Raw genomic sequence first — 16,515 nt, 5'->3', positions numbered from 1 at the left:
TTTCGCAGTCCTGACTCCTCCATGCTGATGGTCTCACATTTTAAGGTACAAACTAAGCACTGTGGTGACAAATCAGGGGGTCTTTTACTTTGGGAACTGAAGACAATACAGCAAAGCAAGCACAACCGAGCCCAGAAATACCATTTCAAAACAAACAAACAAAAAAAGAAGATGCTTTTTTTCGACATAAAATACAGTAATTCATTTTAGCTTGTGGATTATTTATTTAACCTTCCATTTCAGTTCTTTTAAATTTTAGGTTAATTTGCAAATGAAAAATATATTTTCCATGGAGACATTAAAATGATGGTTAAAGACCTTTCCCATCTTTTCTTTAGAACAGTTTGCTATTGACAAACAGTTCTGATACCCCAGCACTGCAATTTTCTGGCACGGTAGGAATTCATCACACAAAACCATAAGCCCAGGAGACATTTATTCAGTTCTAGTTTGTTTTAGAATGCATCCATTTAATCTAATTTTCATTAAAAGACTGTAAGTCTATTTTAATTCTTTTTAATGTTTCACATGTTCATTTTTTTTTAATGAATACTGGCATTTTACTCGCTCAGGTCAAGCAACCAAACACGAACGCTGTTTAGAAAAAGATGTAACTTCTTCATGCAAGCATGAAAAATCCCCTTCTTTGTATTCAAAAAGATCCCCAAAGCCGTCTCCTGGGCTCCAGTTTCATTTCTATATTACTCTGGTTTATGATATTCTGCAGTTTCATGACATTAAGCTACCCATTGTACTGACTCAAGCCCAACAAACCTCCAGACAACAAGGTACACGCAAGAGGCTGAGCCTTGCGCAGTTCTTCATTCAGCAAATCATTATTTCCAACTCCGTGTGCCTCAGTGAGCATCCCAGGAGAGGAAGAGCCCCCAACCCGCACTGCTCTGAGCCCTAGGAATGCTGCTGGGAGGACACCATGAGAAGAGCTCCCATAAATACCACTCCCCAGCCTCTGCTGTTCAAGGCGCACAGGCAGGAATAATTTAAGTATGCAAATTCCTGAAGGCATGTCATTGAGTTCCACTGTATTTGAACAAATTCCTGCACTATAAGAATGCTAGCCCAGACACTGCCTCGCAGAGGCATGTAGAGTCATAAATAAAAGCAATATCAGCTTTTGGGAGAGTACACAATAATGAAACATGAACCTGAGGCACGTTGGAGGGAAATGTGTAAGCATGCATAAAGCCATACACACAAGTATTACAAATATAATGGGATATAAGGAGTAAGCAACCATTTGCAGAGCTCAGCAGAGCGGGGGATGTGAGAGACATGGCTGAGATGTCTTCTGAGCATGTGGAGGACACGTCCAGCAGCTCGGCAGGACTGGTTTGCCACGACCGGCCGTCCAAATGGTGTTTGACACACATCAAACACTGCTTGAGCCTTCTTGGCCAGACCGCAGCTCTGAAGTTTATCCTAAAATATTCTGCCTTCTATCCCTTTAAAAACATAACCTACAGTATCCCTCCGAACTTCATAGGACAGAGAGGAAAAGCCCAAATGGTAAATCAATACCATCTGTTAAGGGCCTCTGAATTATCGATTTCACGCCGGCTGCTCTGGCTCTTGCGGAGGAGCCAGCTGCGGTCGGGTACACGGCTGAAGAGCTCAGCTGCTGCCCATCAGCCGAGGGCTTGGGAGCCAACGCTTGCATTGAAAATGGAATGCCCTGTCAATTCTTAAAAGTAGGGAAGTCTGCTTTCAGGGCAAGCTCTCTCCTCCTTCAAAGAAGTCATTACTCCTAGGCTCCTCCACTCCTGCGCTGGGCTCGACAGGTTAGCCAGCCTGGTGCTACGCTCCAGCTGAGCACTCCGCTTGTGACTGGCCGCATCATTTTCTAACACAGCGCTGTAGTTAAGTTTTCATAGGGGAAGACAGACTTTTGATATCTCAAGTGATCACGCCCCTGATCTGGACAAAACCAGCAGCTGAGAATGGAAAGGTGAGCGACTATTAGCGAAACACCCTACACAGCATCACCTTGCCTGCACACGGGAGAGAGCCCAGGCACACTTCCAATTTGAGGGTCAGCATGGGGTCATTATTAACTGGGATTTTACAGTTCAGTGTCCTGACTAAGCACAGCACTTGGAGCTTGAGGAAGCTGCCTGCAGGATGGGCAAGAGAGAAATCACTCACCCTTCTGGATGATCTTCTGGGCTTGCTTCCTGACACGAGCATTGCGCAGAAACCGCCACTCTCTCTCCTTGCGAATCTGGCTCTCCAAGTCATGTTCTTCTGGGATCTTTCAGTATATCAACATGTTCAGAACACAAAACAACAGTAACCATCAAAACTCCATGAATTACCTTTGTAACACTCACTCAGACACATACACTCGTACACATGCATGTCAGGCTAACTCTTAAACTCTTTAGGGTATCCAGCTTCAGGCAGTGAACAGAGGAGCTCATGGGACCTTATGTTATTAAATACTCGTGCATCTTTCTGATCTACATCTTCCCCACCATCTATAATCTCTTCCCCCTTCCTTTTGCTGTCCTATATTTTGTTTTGTCTTTAAGCCGTAGGCATTCCTCCAAAGCGAATGACATGGGGTTTCTGAAGCGCCACGCACGTTCACATCACCCATTGCTGTACCACGCGCGAGGGGTTGGTAGGGAACTTCTTTCTAAGGCACACCCAGTTAGCATAACTCTTTTCCTCCCTAAACAAGATGAACTCAATTTCAGTGTGATACAGATCACTCCGCTTAACACCTTTCAGCTGAAAAGCATCACACAGCAATCCTGAGATTAAAGAGAGAACACAGCTTTGATACAGACAGAAAGCTCAAACACATTAAAATCTTTCTTCCATTGCTAATAGATGACTGCAGGCCAAAAAGGGCATTACTTTATTTTCAAATCCCTGAGATGCTCAAGTTACCAACATCACATTTACTAGTAACAGCAACTGTTCTGCCTTCCAATACCAGAACTGGTTGCAAGAAAATGATGCCCCCGTGCCATCTTGTTTTGATTACACACAAAGTTCCACCTGAAACAGGAGAGACACCCTGGAGCAGTACACAGCCACTCTGATCTATTTTATTATACTTATTCATACCCCATAGCTCCAAGCTTCAGCGTACTAACATGGTTCTCCTGCAAAATCTGTCCTCTAGCCAGAAGTCCAGCTTGGGATTCTGCACCAGCACTACCAGCAATTTGGTAAGTCAAAGTGCTGCTCCTGACTGGCAGAGATCGCAGGTATTCGTACCCTTAGCCAAAGTACAGGATCAAAAGGAATAAACTCGTATGACTTCATCCCCCAAACCACTGCAGGAGTTACATATGATGTGTCTTTTATTTAATGATTAAATTATCCAAGACTAGTAACGCCATTGTCCTAGAAACAACCTTGGATCAATTAAGGAACTGAGCTAGAGGACTCTAATCCACCTTCTTTTGATGATGGCTGTTCCAAAAGAAGTAACTCTTGGAGAAGGGAGACAAAAAAGACGAAGTCCATTCACTCCTTCCCCATTCCCCACAAACACACACCTTTTTCCCTGAATAAGAATGTATCATCTGTCGCTATTATACATACTGTCTTCAAAATGCACTATACTTTGGAAAGCAACTATTACTAAGTTGAATTTCTGCTTCTTCAAAACAAACAAAAAATAAGAAACCCACCCTCTATCTTTCTTCCTGGAAAAAAAAAAAGCACTACTATTTCAATTTTTCAAGAATATACCATCTATTATAAAGGCAATGACAAATGACCAATAATGTAAAGCAATAAACAAACCTAAAATAAAATAAATCAAAGGAGATTTGAGAATGGAGAGATTACATCTACACCTTAATGAAAATCCAGCTTCTCTGGGAATAAATTAAAGAAAGGGCTAAAAGGCCAGGGGAAGAGAAAGGTACAAGCAGAATGGTAAATTCTCCTACAGGCACCCAGCAGCTTTTACAGTTTAAGACTAAGAAATACGGCCTTACACAGTTCAGCAAAGCACTCTTCATTCCAGCAGATAAAGAATATCAGATTAAAGGAGTTGCAGGGCTTTTCGGGTCTGAAGAAAAATAACTCTTCCAAGGAGACTGAGCAGGCCGTTGTTTTTATCATCTGATATCAGTAATAAAGATTCCTCCTATAACGAGATCTCTCAGGGTATGGTCCCTTGACACTATAGCATCAGGAGACCGCATACGGCAAGACGAGCCTCAGACATGGCTGGAAGTACGCTTAGTGCAAGTCACTGTAGGATGAAATACTCTGACGAGAGGGGGACAGCGTGCAGCTCCCAGGTGAGAGGAATAGCAATGAAAAAGGCACATATGCAAGCCAGGATAGTCACACCAAGCTCATCAAGACCAGCAAACACCCCTCCATCCATGCTATTTGGTGACTGCTTGTCCTTCCAAGCCTGCTAGAACAGCTTCTGCCTTGGCTGCTGCTGAACAGAGGTGAATGGGTTTTAGTGGCAGAAGTGGTCCATCCGTTCAAAAACCCACTTGCCTGGCATGCCCTGCCTACCACCTGCAAGCGGAGGAGCAGACGGCAAAAGGGGCTGAGCAAGAGACCAAGACAGAAGTATGGCCAGCACCACCTATAGCTTGTCACTGACGGGATAACAAATCTCTGGGGAAGCTGTGGCAGGCTGGCTTGTGAGAAATCTTCAATATTGCTTGTTATGTTGAAACTGTGTATACTGATTGCTTTGGAGACAATAAACTGCCAAATGTCCATCAAAGGTCCAACCACTAACCACCCAAAGCCCACACACACTTGAACTCCTTTCAGAAATGCAAGTGAAGACCTGCACAACGAACACGGCATGAGCGCAAGAGTTTATTGTAAAAAGAATACACCACCTCCTTCCCAACAACACCAAAGCATTTATTTTTGAAAACGGACATACAGATCCTTTTAAACCTGGGTGTAACTACGCGCTTCTTGCGTGGTGCCACTGACCCATCACTGGACAGCCTGAGAGGCTGCAGCATGCAGGCCAAGCTCTCTGATAGGAACGTGTGTTCACGGAGAGCGAGCTGCTGCAGTGCGCTTTCCCGATGCAAAAGGGTGCAGGTGCTTGTCTCTATCCACCTATGCTAGTTCCTGTACCTCCTCCTTTCTAGGCTGCCTGCAGGCAGGGCCCAGCTCCATCCCGTGAGCATTCACACAGGTTGCACATCCTTTCTCCTCAGTGAAACCTCATCTTCTTTATGCAGAGTCTCTGGAGCACATTTACTGTCCTTTCAGGAGTAGCATTCTGCTGCATCCTTGAGTCCTGCATTCATCCGCAGGTCCTTAAAAAAGGCATTGAAGAAGTTATTATCATTTCCTTAGGTAGAGAGTAAAGGCATCTTTACTGTCTGCTACTTAAGGCTTTCCTCTCTGCTGTCTGGATAGAACTGGCAATGAAAAAATCCTTCTATATCTTGTTTCATGTGATCTCTGATTGCATTGACCATTCTGGAGACAACACTTGTGCTGGGTGATGTAACAGTGGTCTGTGCTATGCCAGGTCAGCACAGGTGTTTCTTCAGAGAAACCAAACATACCCTGTCTCTGCTACTGCACACAGCTCCCTCCTGCAGATACCCTGAACTCTGGGGCAGGGCAGCAATTGAAGCTGACTCTGTAGATATATCAGGAAAACATGAGGGAGAGACAATTTATCTACCTCAGATCCCCAGCACATTACTGAGATCCCATGCACAAATAAGGCATCAACTGATGAGGTGAGAGAAGGGCTCTGCCTAGATTTTCCTGCATGGAATCCTGTCTAATCAGTCGCTTCTTGTTACAGTTCCCATTTGCATCTGCACTGCTGGTGTGCTGCTTGAATATGACAAATGTGAAAGCTGGAAACCATCCCCAGAAGAAGCCCTTCCTCCCCCAGAACAGCAAGCAACAGATGACGTCTTTACCTGGCCAGCTCCACTTTGGGTGCCCAGGCATCTTCCTGCAGTGCCTGCAATTCACATATGCTCTATGGCGGCCTCTGCTTCCACAATCATGTTTGCCATCTTTGCCTTCCTCTTCTTGGTCTGAAGATGTGAGCAAAGGGAAGTCCCAGATGCTCGCCCAGAGGACCGCTATGTTGTGAAGGGGTTATATCCATGTATCCAGCTCCTTGCAGTAGGAGAACACTAAGGGCATATGTTAAAGTCTTGGCTTTGGTACAGTTGACTCAACCAACCATATTCTCCATGCCAAAGGCTCTGCAGACGGGGGATGTCATCACCTTGGAATTGGTAAGGGAAGTTCCTGCAAAGATGCTTCCGCCAGAATCTGTGTGTGTCCACGAGCTTCCCCCAGGTCCAGCTGGGATCACAGCTGAAAATGCCCAAAATATACTCGCTGAGCGCTAGATACCTACTTTAGGTGGCTCCAATTCTGATCCAGACTCTGGGTCTCACTAGTCTCAGTGTCATCATTAAGCTGATTGATTCTGGTTGGAATTTGGTGAACAGGCAAGTTAAAAAGAGAAAGTAATGGGGCCTGAGCCTGCATAGAAAGAAACCTGGCACGGTTCTGTGATGCTGTGGGAGGGTCACGGAGCTTTGAGAGAAGAAAAACGGCAAGAATAATGCGGAAAAATCCCCGTGGGTCCTTCCGAAGTGTTAACAGAGAGTAAATGTACAATACTCTTAATGGAATAAACTCTGTTGAACTCAACTTATCCTTAAAAAGTGTTGCAAATAACTGTAACCTAACAGAGGTGCTCTATACTAGTTCCGTGAAGTGTGACACAGACAATTAGTCTACTTTTGCTAAACAGGCACGGTTTTGACCGATGAGCAGGAGGAGTCAGAGCATGGAGGAAAAATGCGATCCTTTCCTCCCATGCCCATCTGCCTGCGGAACAGAGCTGTATGGATGATCTTGTCAGGAGGGAGCAGTAATCAATGAAAATGTGAACCCCACAGAATATGTCACAGGGAAGTTCTTGTGACAAATAAGCACGGGAGTACGTCGGAATGTGTGTGTAGCAGAGAGCTGTGACCTCTAGTCCAGCTGCTGCTGGCTGGAAAAACATAAATTATTATTCAAAAGAACTAACTATTTAGGCTCATCAGTCATGTCTTCGTCTCCCTCCCATTTGAGCATCAGAAAGTCATTCTAGTAAACAACAGCCCAGGTTTGGCTGCTGCTCAGCTCTCCTCCAAGCAGAGCTCCCAGAGGTACGTGGGAGTCACAAACAGTGCTACACGATGAGGATCATGACATGCCACCCATTCCTAACATCTCTGAGCTTCCACTCAGACAGAAACCAATTACAATTCTGCAACCTCCCACCGAGCAATGTCATTTGAAAGCCAACAAAGTTTTTCTTCTTTACTACTTTGCCTCACCCTCTCCACACGGAAGTCAGCCTTTGGAGGGGAGCAGGGAAGATTCAGCAGACAGTTCCAGTAGTAAATACAGGTTTTCCCTGGTTAATGTTACTGCAGTAATTGCACGGAAGGCTCACTTCTCCACCAGGACTTTGAACAACAGCCAAGACACAGAGCTGAAGTTAAGGCAGGGATTTATCAGGAAGGATTTCTTATGTAATTCTCACCTTCCAGGATCCTTACCAGCTCCTGCCTGCATGTTCTGCCAGTCCTGGAAATAACAGATGCTGGCTCCCGCTCTCCTTGACTCAGGGCTTCCTGACAGCTGGCAACCAGGTTTTCCTGTGCCTCTCAGTCCAAGACCGCCTGTGGTTAGCAGAACAGCCTTTTGCCACAAGAGTTTGCAGGAAGAGGAAAGACACTCGTAGAGATCAGAGCTAGGGTAGGTATCTGTTTTTCCTGGCACACTGAGAATTCACAATGCAGTATTTTCTTCCTCCGTTTATTTGATTAGATAATCAATCAATCAAGTTTGGTATGATGGCTTGAAACTGAACCAGTGATTTACACTGGAAATTAATCCCTCCATCTTTCCAGTGAAAGCATTCTCAGAGCAAGGTCTATGAAGCAAAACTAAATTCATAAATTAAATATGACTAAGATGCACTCACAGTCATTTTATGTTTATTCATTACAGGAATAGTTGTCTTGTCTTTCCCTGTTTATGATGGTAGGCTGCATCTCCAAATGAAGGATTGGAATTAAACATCAGCATCATCTTTTTCCATCAGTACTCAGTAGACTTTGCTCTTTGCCTTTTCACGAGGCTGAAGTTCCCAAAAGACAGCAACCACCAGCCAGGGCTGTTTGTTCCTTGTTGCTGCAGGAACAGCGATTCTAGGAAAGGAGCACTCTACAGGAGCTCAGCCAACACCCGAGTTACTGGATGGCCAGTCCTGCCTGATTACTCAAGCAGCAATCAAGAAATGCCAAAGAAAGTTCTCATAGAGGGACTTCTCCCCATCCATCCATCACACACTCACCACCCACTCTAATTACAAAGATACACATAATTCCCTGTTAGTACAGCATAACATGCAAAGTTTTCTGCAGAAACGTCTACTTGACCTTTTAAAGCTACTTCATAGAAGCAATGGGGAAGTCAGTTCTCTCCCTTGTTTTACTAGAAAACAGTTTTGTTTTGCTCAAATTTTACCTAAAACATCGCTGCTGAGGACAGTCCATGCTCAGAAAACTCAACCCCAGTCAGGAAACTGACTTAGGAAACCCCACTTAGGAAACTACTGAAAGAACCATCGCTGTCATACATGTTATGTTAGTACTCCTGCCACGCTAGTAAAAGCTGAAGAGACAGACCGGTGCACGTGGTGTGCGCAGAGGGGTAGCCTGCAGCACCTTAATTGTCATGGTGAGGCACTGAACACTCCGGGACTTACTGGGGTGCAGGGGAGCCCTCAACTTCCATGACTCCCCCTCCCTGGCTTCTATGAATTAGTACCGGAATGCTCCACAGTTTTTCTTTCCTCCCCTAAAGTAATTTTCTCTATTTTATGCACGTGAAGTACTAAACCCAAACATGCACACACACAAAGCTCCCCATCTACACACTGAACCTGCCTTTGATTGGCTGTCTACCATGATTTATTTTATTAATAAAGACACCCCTCTTCACTGGGAAGAGCTTTCCTTAGAAAGCAGACAAATGTTTTTAATAAGAACTAAAAGACGGACATCCTCCTCCTCCTCCCCCTTGTACTCTCTTCCGGACTTGAATCAAGACACCAAAACTCATCTTGATGAAAGAAAACCCTGGTTTAAAGCTTGACCAAGCAACCAAGCCCCACAGGCCAGATGTATGCCCTAATGAATTATTCTGCTAATGATATCAGAAGAAAGTTAATTTCACTAGCAGCTGAGGAAGTGTCAGGCAATCACTTTACCATCTAGTCTTTCCTCCTGGTGATTCTCTACAGAAATCAAAGCTACACAGAAACTGGCTGCAATGTAACTAGTTTTCCAATACCCTTAAACTTGGGGACAATTACCTCTCCTCATCACCAAAAAACTTAACATGCCTAAAGAGTGGAAGGAGCGGTGAAGGATGGCTCAGTGGCAATTCTTCAGTGAGACAGCACATAAAATGTACTATTTCTTCATTATTAAGATTTACATATCAGTGGTTGCATATAAACATCCACTGTGGAGTTGCTCAGGTAACGGCATTAATACAGACTGTGCATTGTTATTATTCACAGAAATTGCAATACCTCCAAGAATTCAAGCTGAAAGTTCTGTTGCAGTTTGTGCTGCTTGACTCCCAAGATACCTGGAGCCTTGCCTTATCGCGCTTGCTTATAATAAGGCAAGATTTACTGCTTGTTTTTATGTCATACTTAAAACTGAAACCTGATCCTTGGCTAAAAGATTCTGGGAATTTAACAGTTTCTCTTTCCAGTCACTGACGATCTTTGCCCATCTCTTAAGAGCTTTGTTTTGGTTTCTTTTCCTAGAACCAGGCTTCAGCATATCTCTCACTTCATATAAAGGCAACTTAGTTACCAGAACACGCTCACTTCTTAAGACATCTCAATGGAGATTTCTCATTACCACACTCATTCTTTGCCGGAACTTTTTTTTTTTTAAGAAGTTTAAAAACCATGATGCTTCTGAAGTTTCCCCCAGTCACTACCACATTCTCCTTTTTAAGTTAAAGGTGTCTACACAGGGTGCCCATAAGCAGAGCGTAGCTCTCAAGTCACACCAGAGAACAGAGTCAAGCCCAACTTTGAGCAGAGGGTTTTTTCTGCTGCCACGGGGGTTACATCTTCTTCACTCAGGGCAGCAATCTCCACCATTTCTCTGCTTGTTTTAGCATCATCACAGCCAGAAAATTCAGCTAGAACGTCAGAAAGAAAACCGCACCTCTTCTTCTCCAGCCTCTCACAGCCCTTTCTGGAATAAAGGGCCTTTCTTACTCAATTTTTTAATATCAAAAAATATAAATTAACCTCTATTATAATACAATTTTAAATATATGACAAGCACAACATTTACACTGAAACAACTCTGCAATGCAACCTGCAACTGTGCAAAACCAGTGGATCTGGATCAACTACAGAACCTCTCCTCATTCTTACATTCTTTCTTGAACGTGCCCCATGGGGTGCAGGGCTTTTGTTCTAGGTTCTTTCCCTAGCACTGTCCCATCTGTCGCTAACTACTGCTCCCTCTGATTGTTTTCTTCCCTCTTGCTTTACAGAGTGGTCGCGCAGCAACTCAGAGCAGCACAATGCAAGTATGTCCATTCTTTTCCCTCCCCAGACTGAAGGAAAAGAAAGGCAAAAAGAACAGAGAAAGCCACTAGCCTATACTCAGGACACCAGGACTTTAAGAGCTGCAGTGCCACGATGCAGCAAGCCTGCACAGAGGCAGCAAAGTATTACCTTCATGACTGGCTGAGCAAAATACTTCGCGCTCCAGTCACAAAACCCCGTCTGCACTGTGGCCGAGATGAAACTTTTGTGTCCGACGGTATCATCGGCATCATCAGTAGTCTGTCCAGAAAGAGAACAGGAGGTTAACCCACGTCCCTCCCATTCACGTGGGCAAGATGCACACACAGTAATACCCAGATCGCCTTCAACACGTCACCGGGCAGAAAAAAGCTCAAACACATTGCCAAGGATATGAAATTTTTTACATCAAGCTTTAAGATCACTGTCATTACATTAACTCTTTGGAAATGTGCAGATTCCCTCATTTGCCCAGCACAAGACATAATCAGGCTACTGAATGAATCAGGGCTGAAGCATCAGTGTATCATCAAAATGAAGTCCCAGGATGAGTTTTCTCCTGGTCTCCCCAGTATCTGGCATGAGAAACAGTGAAGATGATTCACGATAAAGCACAGCTGGACACAGCTCCAGATCAAGGGCGTATATGCATTGAGTATCTGTTATGAAGCACAAGACATGCAAAAAGAAAATGGAAAGACCACTCTCTTCAAACAGGTTTCAGCCATTTTTTCAGAAATGAGATCCAAGCTAGTGCTGCCGTTCCCATGAGAAGTGAATGTGTTCCTGCTAAGGCTGCAACATTTTTTTTTGTAATCACACAGAAGACTTGACTCTCCACCTCTGGTAGCTTCTGTGAGACCACTCATTAAAGAAAGGCAGAAATGTCAATTTAAGCGATGACCAGTTACTTCTCAGTAGTCAGAACATCTGAAAGCTGTTCCTTGGACTGCAAGGCACACACCTCACCACTTCAGATGGGAGAATCCTTCCTTTATACAGTACCAGGAGGGAGAAAGGGAGAGTCAATGTCCTCCCCCATCACGCTCTGTGCATTAGTACAGGCAGCAGAGCATACCTGCTGCCTTTTCAGTTTCCTCCCATCCACCGAGAGAGCACCAGAAAAATCCTGGTAATGCACTGAAGTAGAGGGAGAAGTAGACACAAAATTATTGCCAGATGGCCGAGTCCTGAAGAACGCTGGCCATTGATAAGTAATAGTTTCTATCTTCACGTGATGGCCACAAGCATGTCCCAGTGTGCTTGGACTCAGCCATATTCATCTGACATGACTCATCCAAAGTCATCTGAAGGTGAAATCGGAATCCTTTGTGCATGCTAAAGTCTGACTGATTGCTCTACTTGGCACCACATCAGTCCTTCATGCTTCTGTAAATGGAAAAATGCCCAGTACCTGATGACTGTCTTTAGAATGCTAAAATGCATGCAAAACCCTGTTGGCTTGCTTGCAGGCCAAAAAGAGGAGTCACTGCCATTCCTCCCAGAGGCCCTGCCAGCTCTTAACTGACCAGCTCTCTTCCAGCAGGGTGACCTGTAATGACCTTTGGTCTTCCTAGTAATAGCCTGGGCTCACGACCTCCCTTCTGTGTAGTGAAGAGGGGCTGCCAAGCATGGAGTGGGTATGGGGTGGTGGAAAGAAGGTGAATATTCCAGTGCAGAAGCACCTATCGGTCTCTTGAGAGAAATGTCAGTTTGTATGTTAAAGGAAGAAGAATCTCCCCTTTTTCCTCCTCAGTCCCTGCTTTGCTGAGGTTGGAGAAAAAGCATCTAAGGGTCACAGATCTGACTCTGCATTATCAGTCATGCAGACAAATGGTTATGCAGGAAGCAGCAATCAACTCTGATTAAACACTTCTTAGTAGCAGAAGTGAATAATGCCCTATCAAAAGCTAAAAAACAAAATTTATCCTGAAGAAAAAAAATTAATCAATTTTTATTTTACTGGTTAGAGGAAGCCAATCTGGAGTTAAGAGCAACTAGAGGCAAACAACAGAGATGTAGAAATAAAACGCAAAGAACAATGTGTAACAAAACCCAGCGGAGCAGGGAAGTAGCCAGGTCTGAAATGCACATCTTGTTACCTGTTCTGGCCCTTTGTCAAACATTTTTCTTGTCCTGGGGAATTGGTGGGAGTGGGGAGTATATTGAACCCCCATGTTGCCGACATTGGCAGGTCTTACAGATGCGATGTCCCGACTGACTGGCTGTTTTGTCACATCATTTGTCAGGCTGGAGCTGCTTGTACTAGTGGTTGGAGGTGACCCTCTAAAGGTCAAAAAAAGAGGGAAAGGATTTTGGTATCACTGGACATGAGACTCTCGCATTTGAATTACGTTACTTTTATTTGTTTCTTTCTTGTAAGATTTATACTTCACTGCTGTGCTTCCTCTACAAAAACAAAAGAACACCCCCATCCCCCATCCCCTCTAAAAGACATACAAACCCCAAAACAAGAGTGAACCTTGACTGCACCAACTCCAGATTGAGGATAAGAAAATTAACATTTTGGGAACCTGCAGGTCCACCAGTCACATGCCCACAGGTGACGGTGCCTGACCCAAGGCACACTGACTAGCCATTAATACAATGGCTCATGGGGAGACTGGAAGTCCTGTTGGTCCACAGAAAAGCATTTTAATTTACATGTAAACTGAGATTTATCTTATTGCACAGTTATATTATACTACCAGAAACATTAAAAAACCCATCACTGTGCAGTTCTGGGCCCTTCATTTCGACTGTGAATCTCACTGGTGCACACCGATTATGGGGCTGCTAGGTCTAAAGCCTGGTGTTTTCTCTTGGAGAGCAGCTTTTGGGAAATAACCAAATTTTCAAATCCTAGCGCTGCCCGTACCATTATCTCAATTCCACTGCAGTTTAGGCATTGCTTGTTGATCATCAGATAAGCCTGACTTTTATCAGCTGAAAGCGCAGAAAATACAGATTAGACTTCAACGGGAAATTTGGATACCACACAGGTCAGACAGAGTGCATCAGTAAAATCAGAAGTTAGCTCTTCCTTTCAATTCATCTCTAGATAATCAGTGCAGCTCGTTATTCTTTATCCTAAAGAGAAATCCAGGAGGAAATTCCCCACCTTTTCCCAGAGCTTTTGTTTCTGAACACCTTGCCAGTGCTAAAACTAGAAGCTAACTGGGATGGCTGCTTGAGCGGTGACTGGCAGGGAGCACCTAAACCCACTATGGGGAAAGTGCTAGAAAGTGCTAGAAAGCAACGTTGGAGCTTACCCCACTTGGTGGATGTGCATGCCCTTGTTGGTGGGGCTGGCAGGGGCAGACTGAGTCAGCGAGGAGGTGTCGAGGATGCGCTGGGGGCGAGCATTTACCGTTGCCTAGAGAAAAAACACAGCAGAGTCCTGAACAGCCAAGACTGCAGAACACCAGCCGCAGTTGTTTATTATCTAATACAATTGCACACCTGGGGTTAAATGAAGTTAAGCTCTCTATCAGTGTGCGTGTGGGTGTTTAAAAATGTACATGAAAAAAGCCCCGTGCAGTTCCCAACACATAAGATGATTTTACTACCTTTTTAGACAGAAGACACTTACCAGAAAGTACACTTCTCTCACTTACAGGGAAATGGCTTTGACTAACACACAAGCCTTTTCCCCAAATCAGTTACAGCCTACGACCTGTACTGGCACTTCGAAACAAGCTGCCACCGGGCAGGCAGAGAGCCCGGGGGTTCCCCTCAGCAACGAGGCTTTCCCTCCCACCTTGCAACAGAGGACTGCGATTCGTACCATGACCATAATTCAAGCACGCATTCTGACCCTGATTTTGTGTTTGAGTCAGAACTCTCCTCATAAATCCAGCAGCTGCCTGAAACTACCTCCCATTGCTGCTCCATCTCCCCTAATGAGAGCTGAGCTTTTCTGCAGTGTGTTAGAGGATGCCCTTTCCAGCAGCACCACATCCGCTCTTACAGGGAAGGCATGGGATTTACACGGTTGGGTTGCTCCGACCTCTACAAAACACAGCCAGTTCTCCTGCGAAATGGTACCCTGGCTCTCAGCCATCAGCTAGAAGAGACCTGTTTCTGAAAGAGCCTGAGGAGTTATTTTCCTTTCTCCTGGGGAAGGCCTCAAACGCAACCCAGGGGAAAGGCAGTGCACAGACAGCTACAGCACCATCTCACGCTCCTCCAGGCTGAGCACGCTGCTTGTGCTGTGCAAACAAGCCTCCTCATCTTAAAAGGGAGAAGTCCTCCATTGCTTAAAGACTCCTTTCCTCCTCTTCCATACTACCCCACCTTTTGTGAAATATCTGAAATATCTTTGTATAAATATGTATTGAAAAAGCTTTTAAAGGAAGCCCCCGACCAGCACAGAAAACCTGGAGGGACAAACACAGCTATCCCACAGGCAAGCTGACTTTTATCATTTCTTCAAACACTAAGAAAATCCACATCTCACAGCACAGGAGCCGAGCAGGGTTCTCAGGTGACAACACTAGGGCTTCTTTCCAGCTGAAACCAAGCTAAGCTGTCTGGAGCCCAGAGAGCTAACAAGCCTTTTATTAGTTAATGCCTTTTCAAGGCAGAACCAACAGCCATCATGAACAGCACCTGCCGTGGCACTCAAAGCCCAAACATGTTTGCTGCAGAGAGAAATTTGAGGTGAGGAGACCCTGCCCTCTCCTTGCAGGAGCCAAAAGGCCCTTTAAGATGACCTGCACATCTCCCTTCCTCAGACGACCCAGCGAGGTTTTCACCTCCCTCGCTTGACAGAGTTCAAGCCCTTCTGACCATTGTTCGTTTGGCTCCAAAGGGCAGGAGCGACGATGACCATCACTGTACAGCACACCTACACTGCCGCAAGTGCCAGATTGCTACGGGAAGGCAAGTGCCATGACCTCTAGTTAGCCTGGCCACCCCTGAGCCAGCCTCCTCGTACAAGAAAAGCTCATTTTATGTGTCATTTTCCTCCTTTTCATATGGGGGTGGGAGAGGTCCTAAAGGTCACTCATCTCTCCGTCACTCAGGAATGCAGTGGGGCTCCGGTGAGCAGACATTACTGTGCGGGGCTGGGACAGACAATCACACCATGAGAATGGAAAGAAAGCAGAAACAATTTAGCAACTAGTGACATATTATTCATAACTAATTTTAATTAGTCACAGAAGGCTCAGTTTTAACATTCTCGCAGTCAGGTCTCTGTCACCTGAAATGGGTCAGGTCACCTTGTTTCACAGCAGAGGGACAAGGTCAGCTAGCGATAATTTGCTGAAGGGGTACAGAGAGAGATGAGTGTGGCAGGCAGCCTTCATTTTCCAGGGAAAAATAAAAAAACCCAATTTCTTTTCTGAAGGCAGTGAGCAGTGTAATGCCACAGTTCAGTGATATGACAGTGTATTTTGCTGGAGGCAGCAGCTCCCCATTTCCTGGGGATTTGCTCCTCTGCCAGTCAAATCACCTCCTTTCAGGAGGGGAGATGGTAATTCATAATTTTGCAAATCGACTCTGGGTTAAAATGAAAAAAAAAGCACACTGTCAGAATCTCATGCACAGAAAAGCCTGAACCGAGGAGTGATGTCGTGGAAGAATAACTCCTGGGATAATTCAGCCTTGAGCCTTCCATTAAAAACAGCTGGATGAAGCAACCTGGGAGGAAGCAAACTTTCCTTAGTTAACTGTGATTTCAAAAAGTCTTAAAAGGCCAACGTTGCTTCCTGGGTCCTTTTTGTTTGTTTTGGTACAGGCAAAAAGCGTGTTTTGGTTTTTTTTAAAAAGATCAGGCTGGGAATTTGAGTCGTACCATGCCAATCTGCATCATAAATATAAATCACAACACCGCCACAATCTGTGTGAGAACTAGCAACGTCTAATCAGCTCAT

The 16,515-nt window shown here is 44.9% G+C and overlaps 1 protein-coding gene across 2 annotated transcripts in view; it reads right to left on the bottom strand.

The window, feature by feature from the left end:
• The window catches only part of RPTOR (regulatory associated protein of MTOR complex 1), a 166,393-nt gene that overhangs the window by 24,284 nt on the left and 125,594 nt on the right, over positions 1-16,515 (bottom strand). For both annotated transcript variants that reach the window (XM_075111716.1, XM_075111715.1), the window contains exons 22-25: positions 13,909-14,012; positions 12,739-12,922; positions 10,787-10,897; positions 2,164-2,269 (exon numbers count right to left, since the gene is read on the bottom strand). In XM_075111716.1, the coding sequence (XP_074967817.1) occupies positions 2,164-2,269; positions 10,787-10,897; positions 12,739-12,922; positions 13,909-14,012 (505 nt within the window). The remainder of the gene's footprint in view (positions 1-2,163; positions 2,270-10,786; positions 10,898-12,738; positions 12,923-13,908; positions 14,013-16,515) is intronic.

Source organism: Phalacrocorax aristotelis, chromosome 16, assembly GCF_949628215.1.
Source record: "Phalacrocorax aristotelis chromosome 16, bGulAri2.1, whole genome shotgun sequence".
In the NCBI taxonomy this organism is placed as follows: Eukaryota; Metazoa; Chordata; class Aves; order Suliformes; family Phalacrocoracidae; genus Phalacrocorax; species Phalacrocorax aristotelis.
Note: the sequence above shows the minus strand (reverse complement) of the source record. Positions and strands in the feature narration are given on the sequence as shown.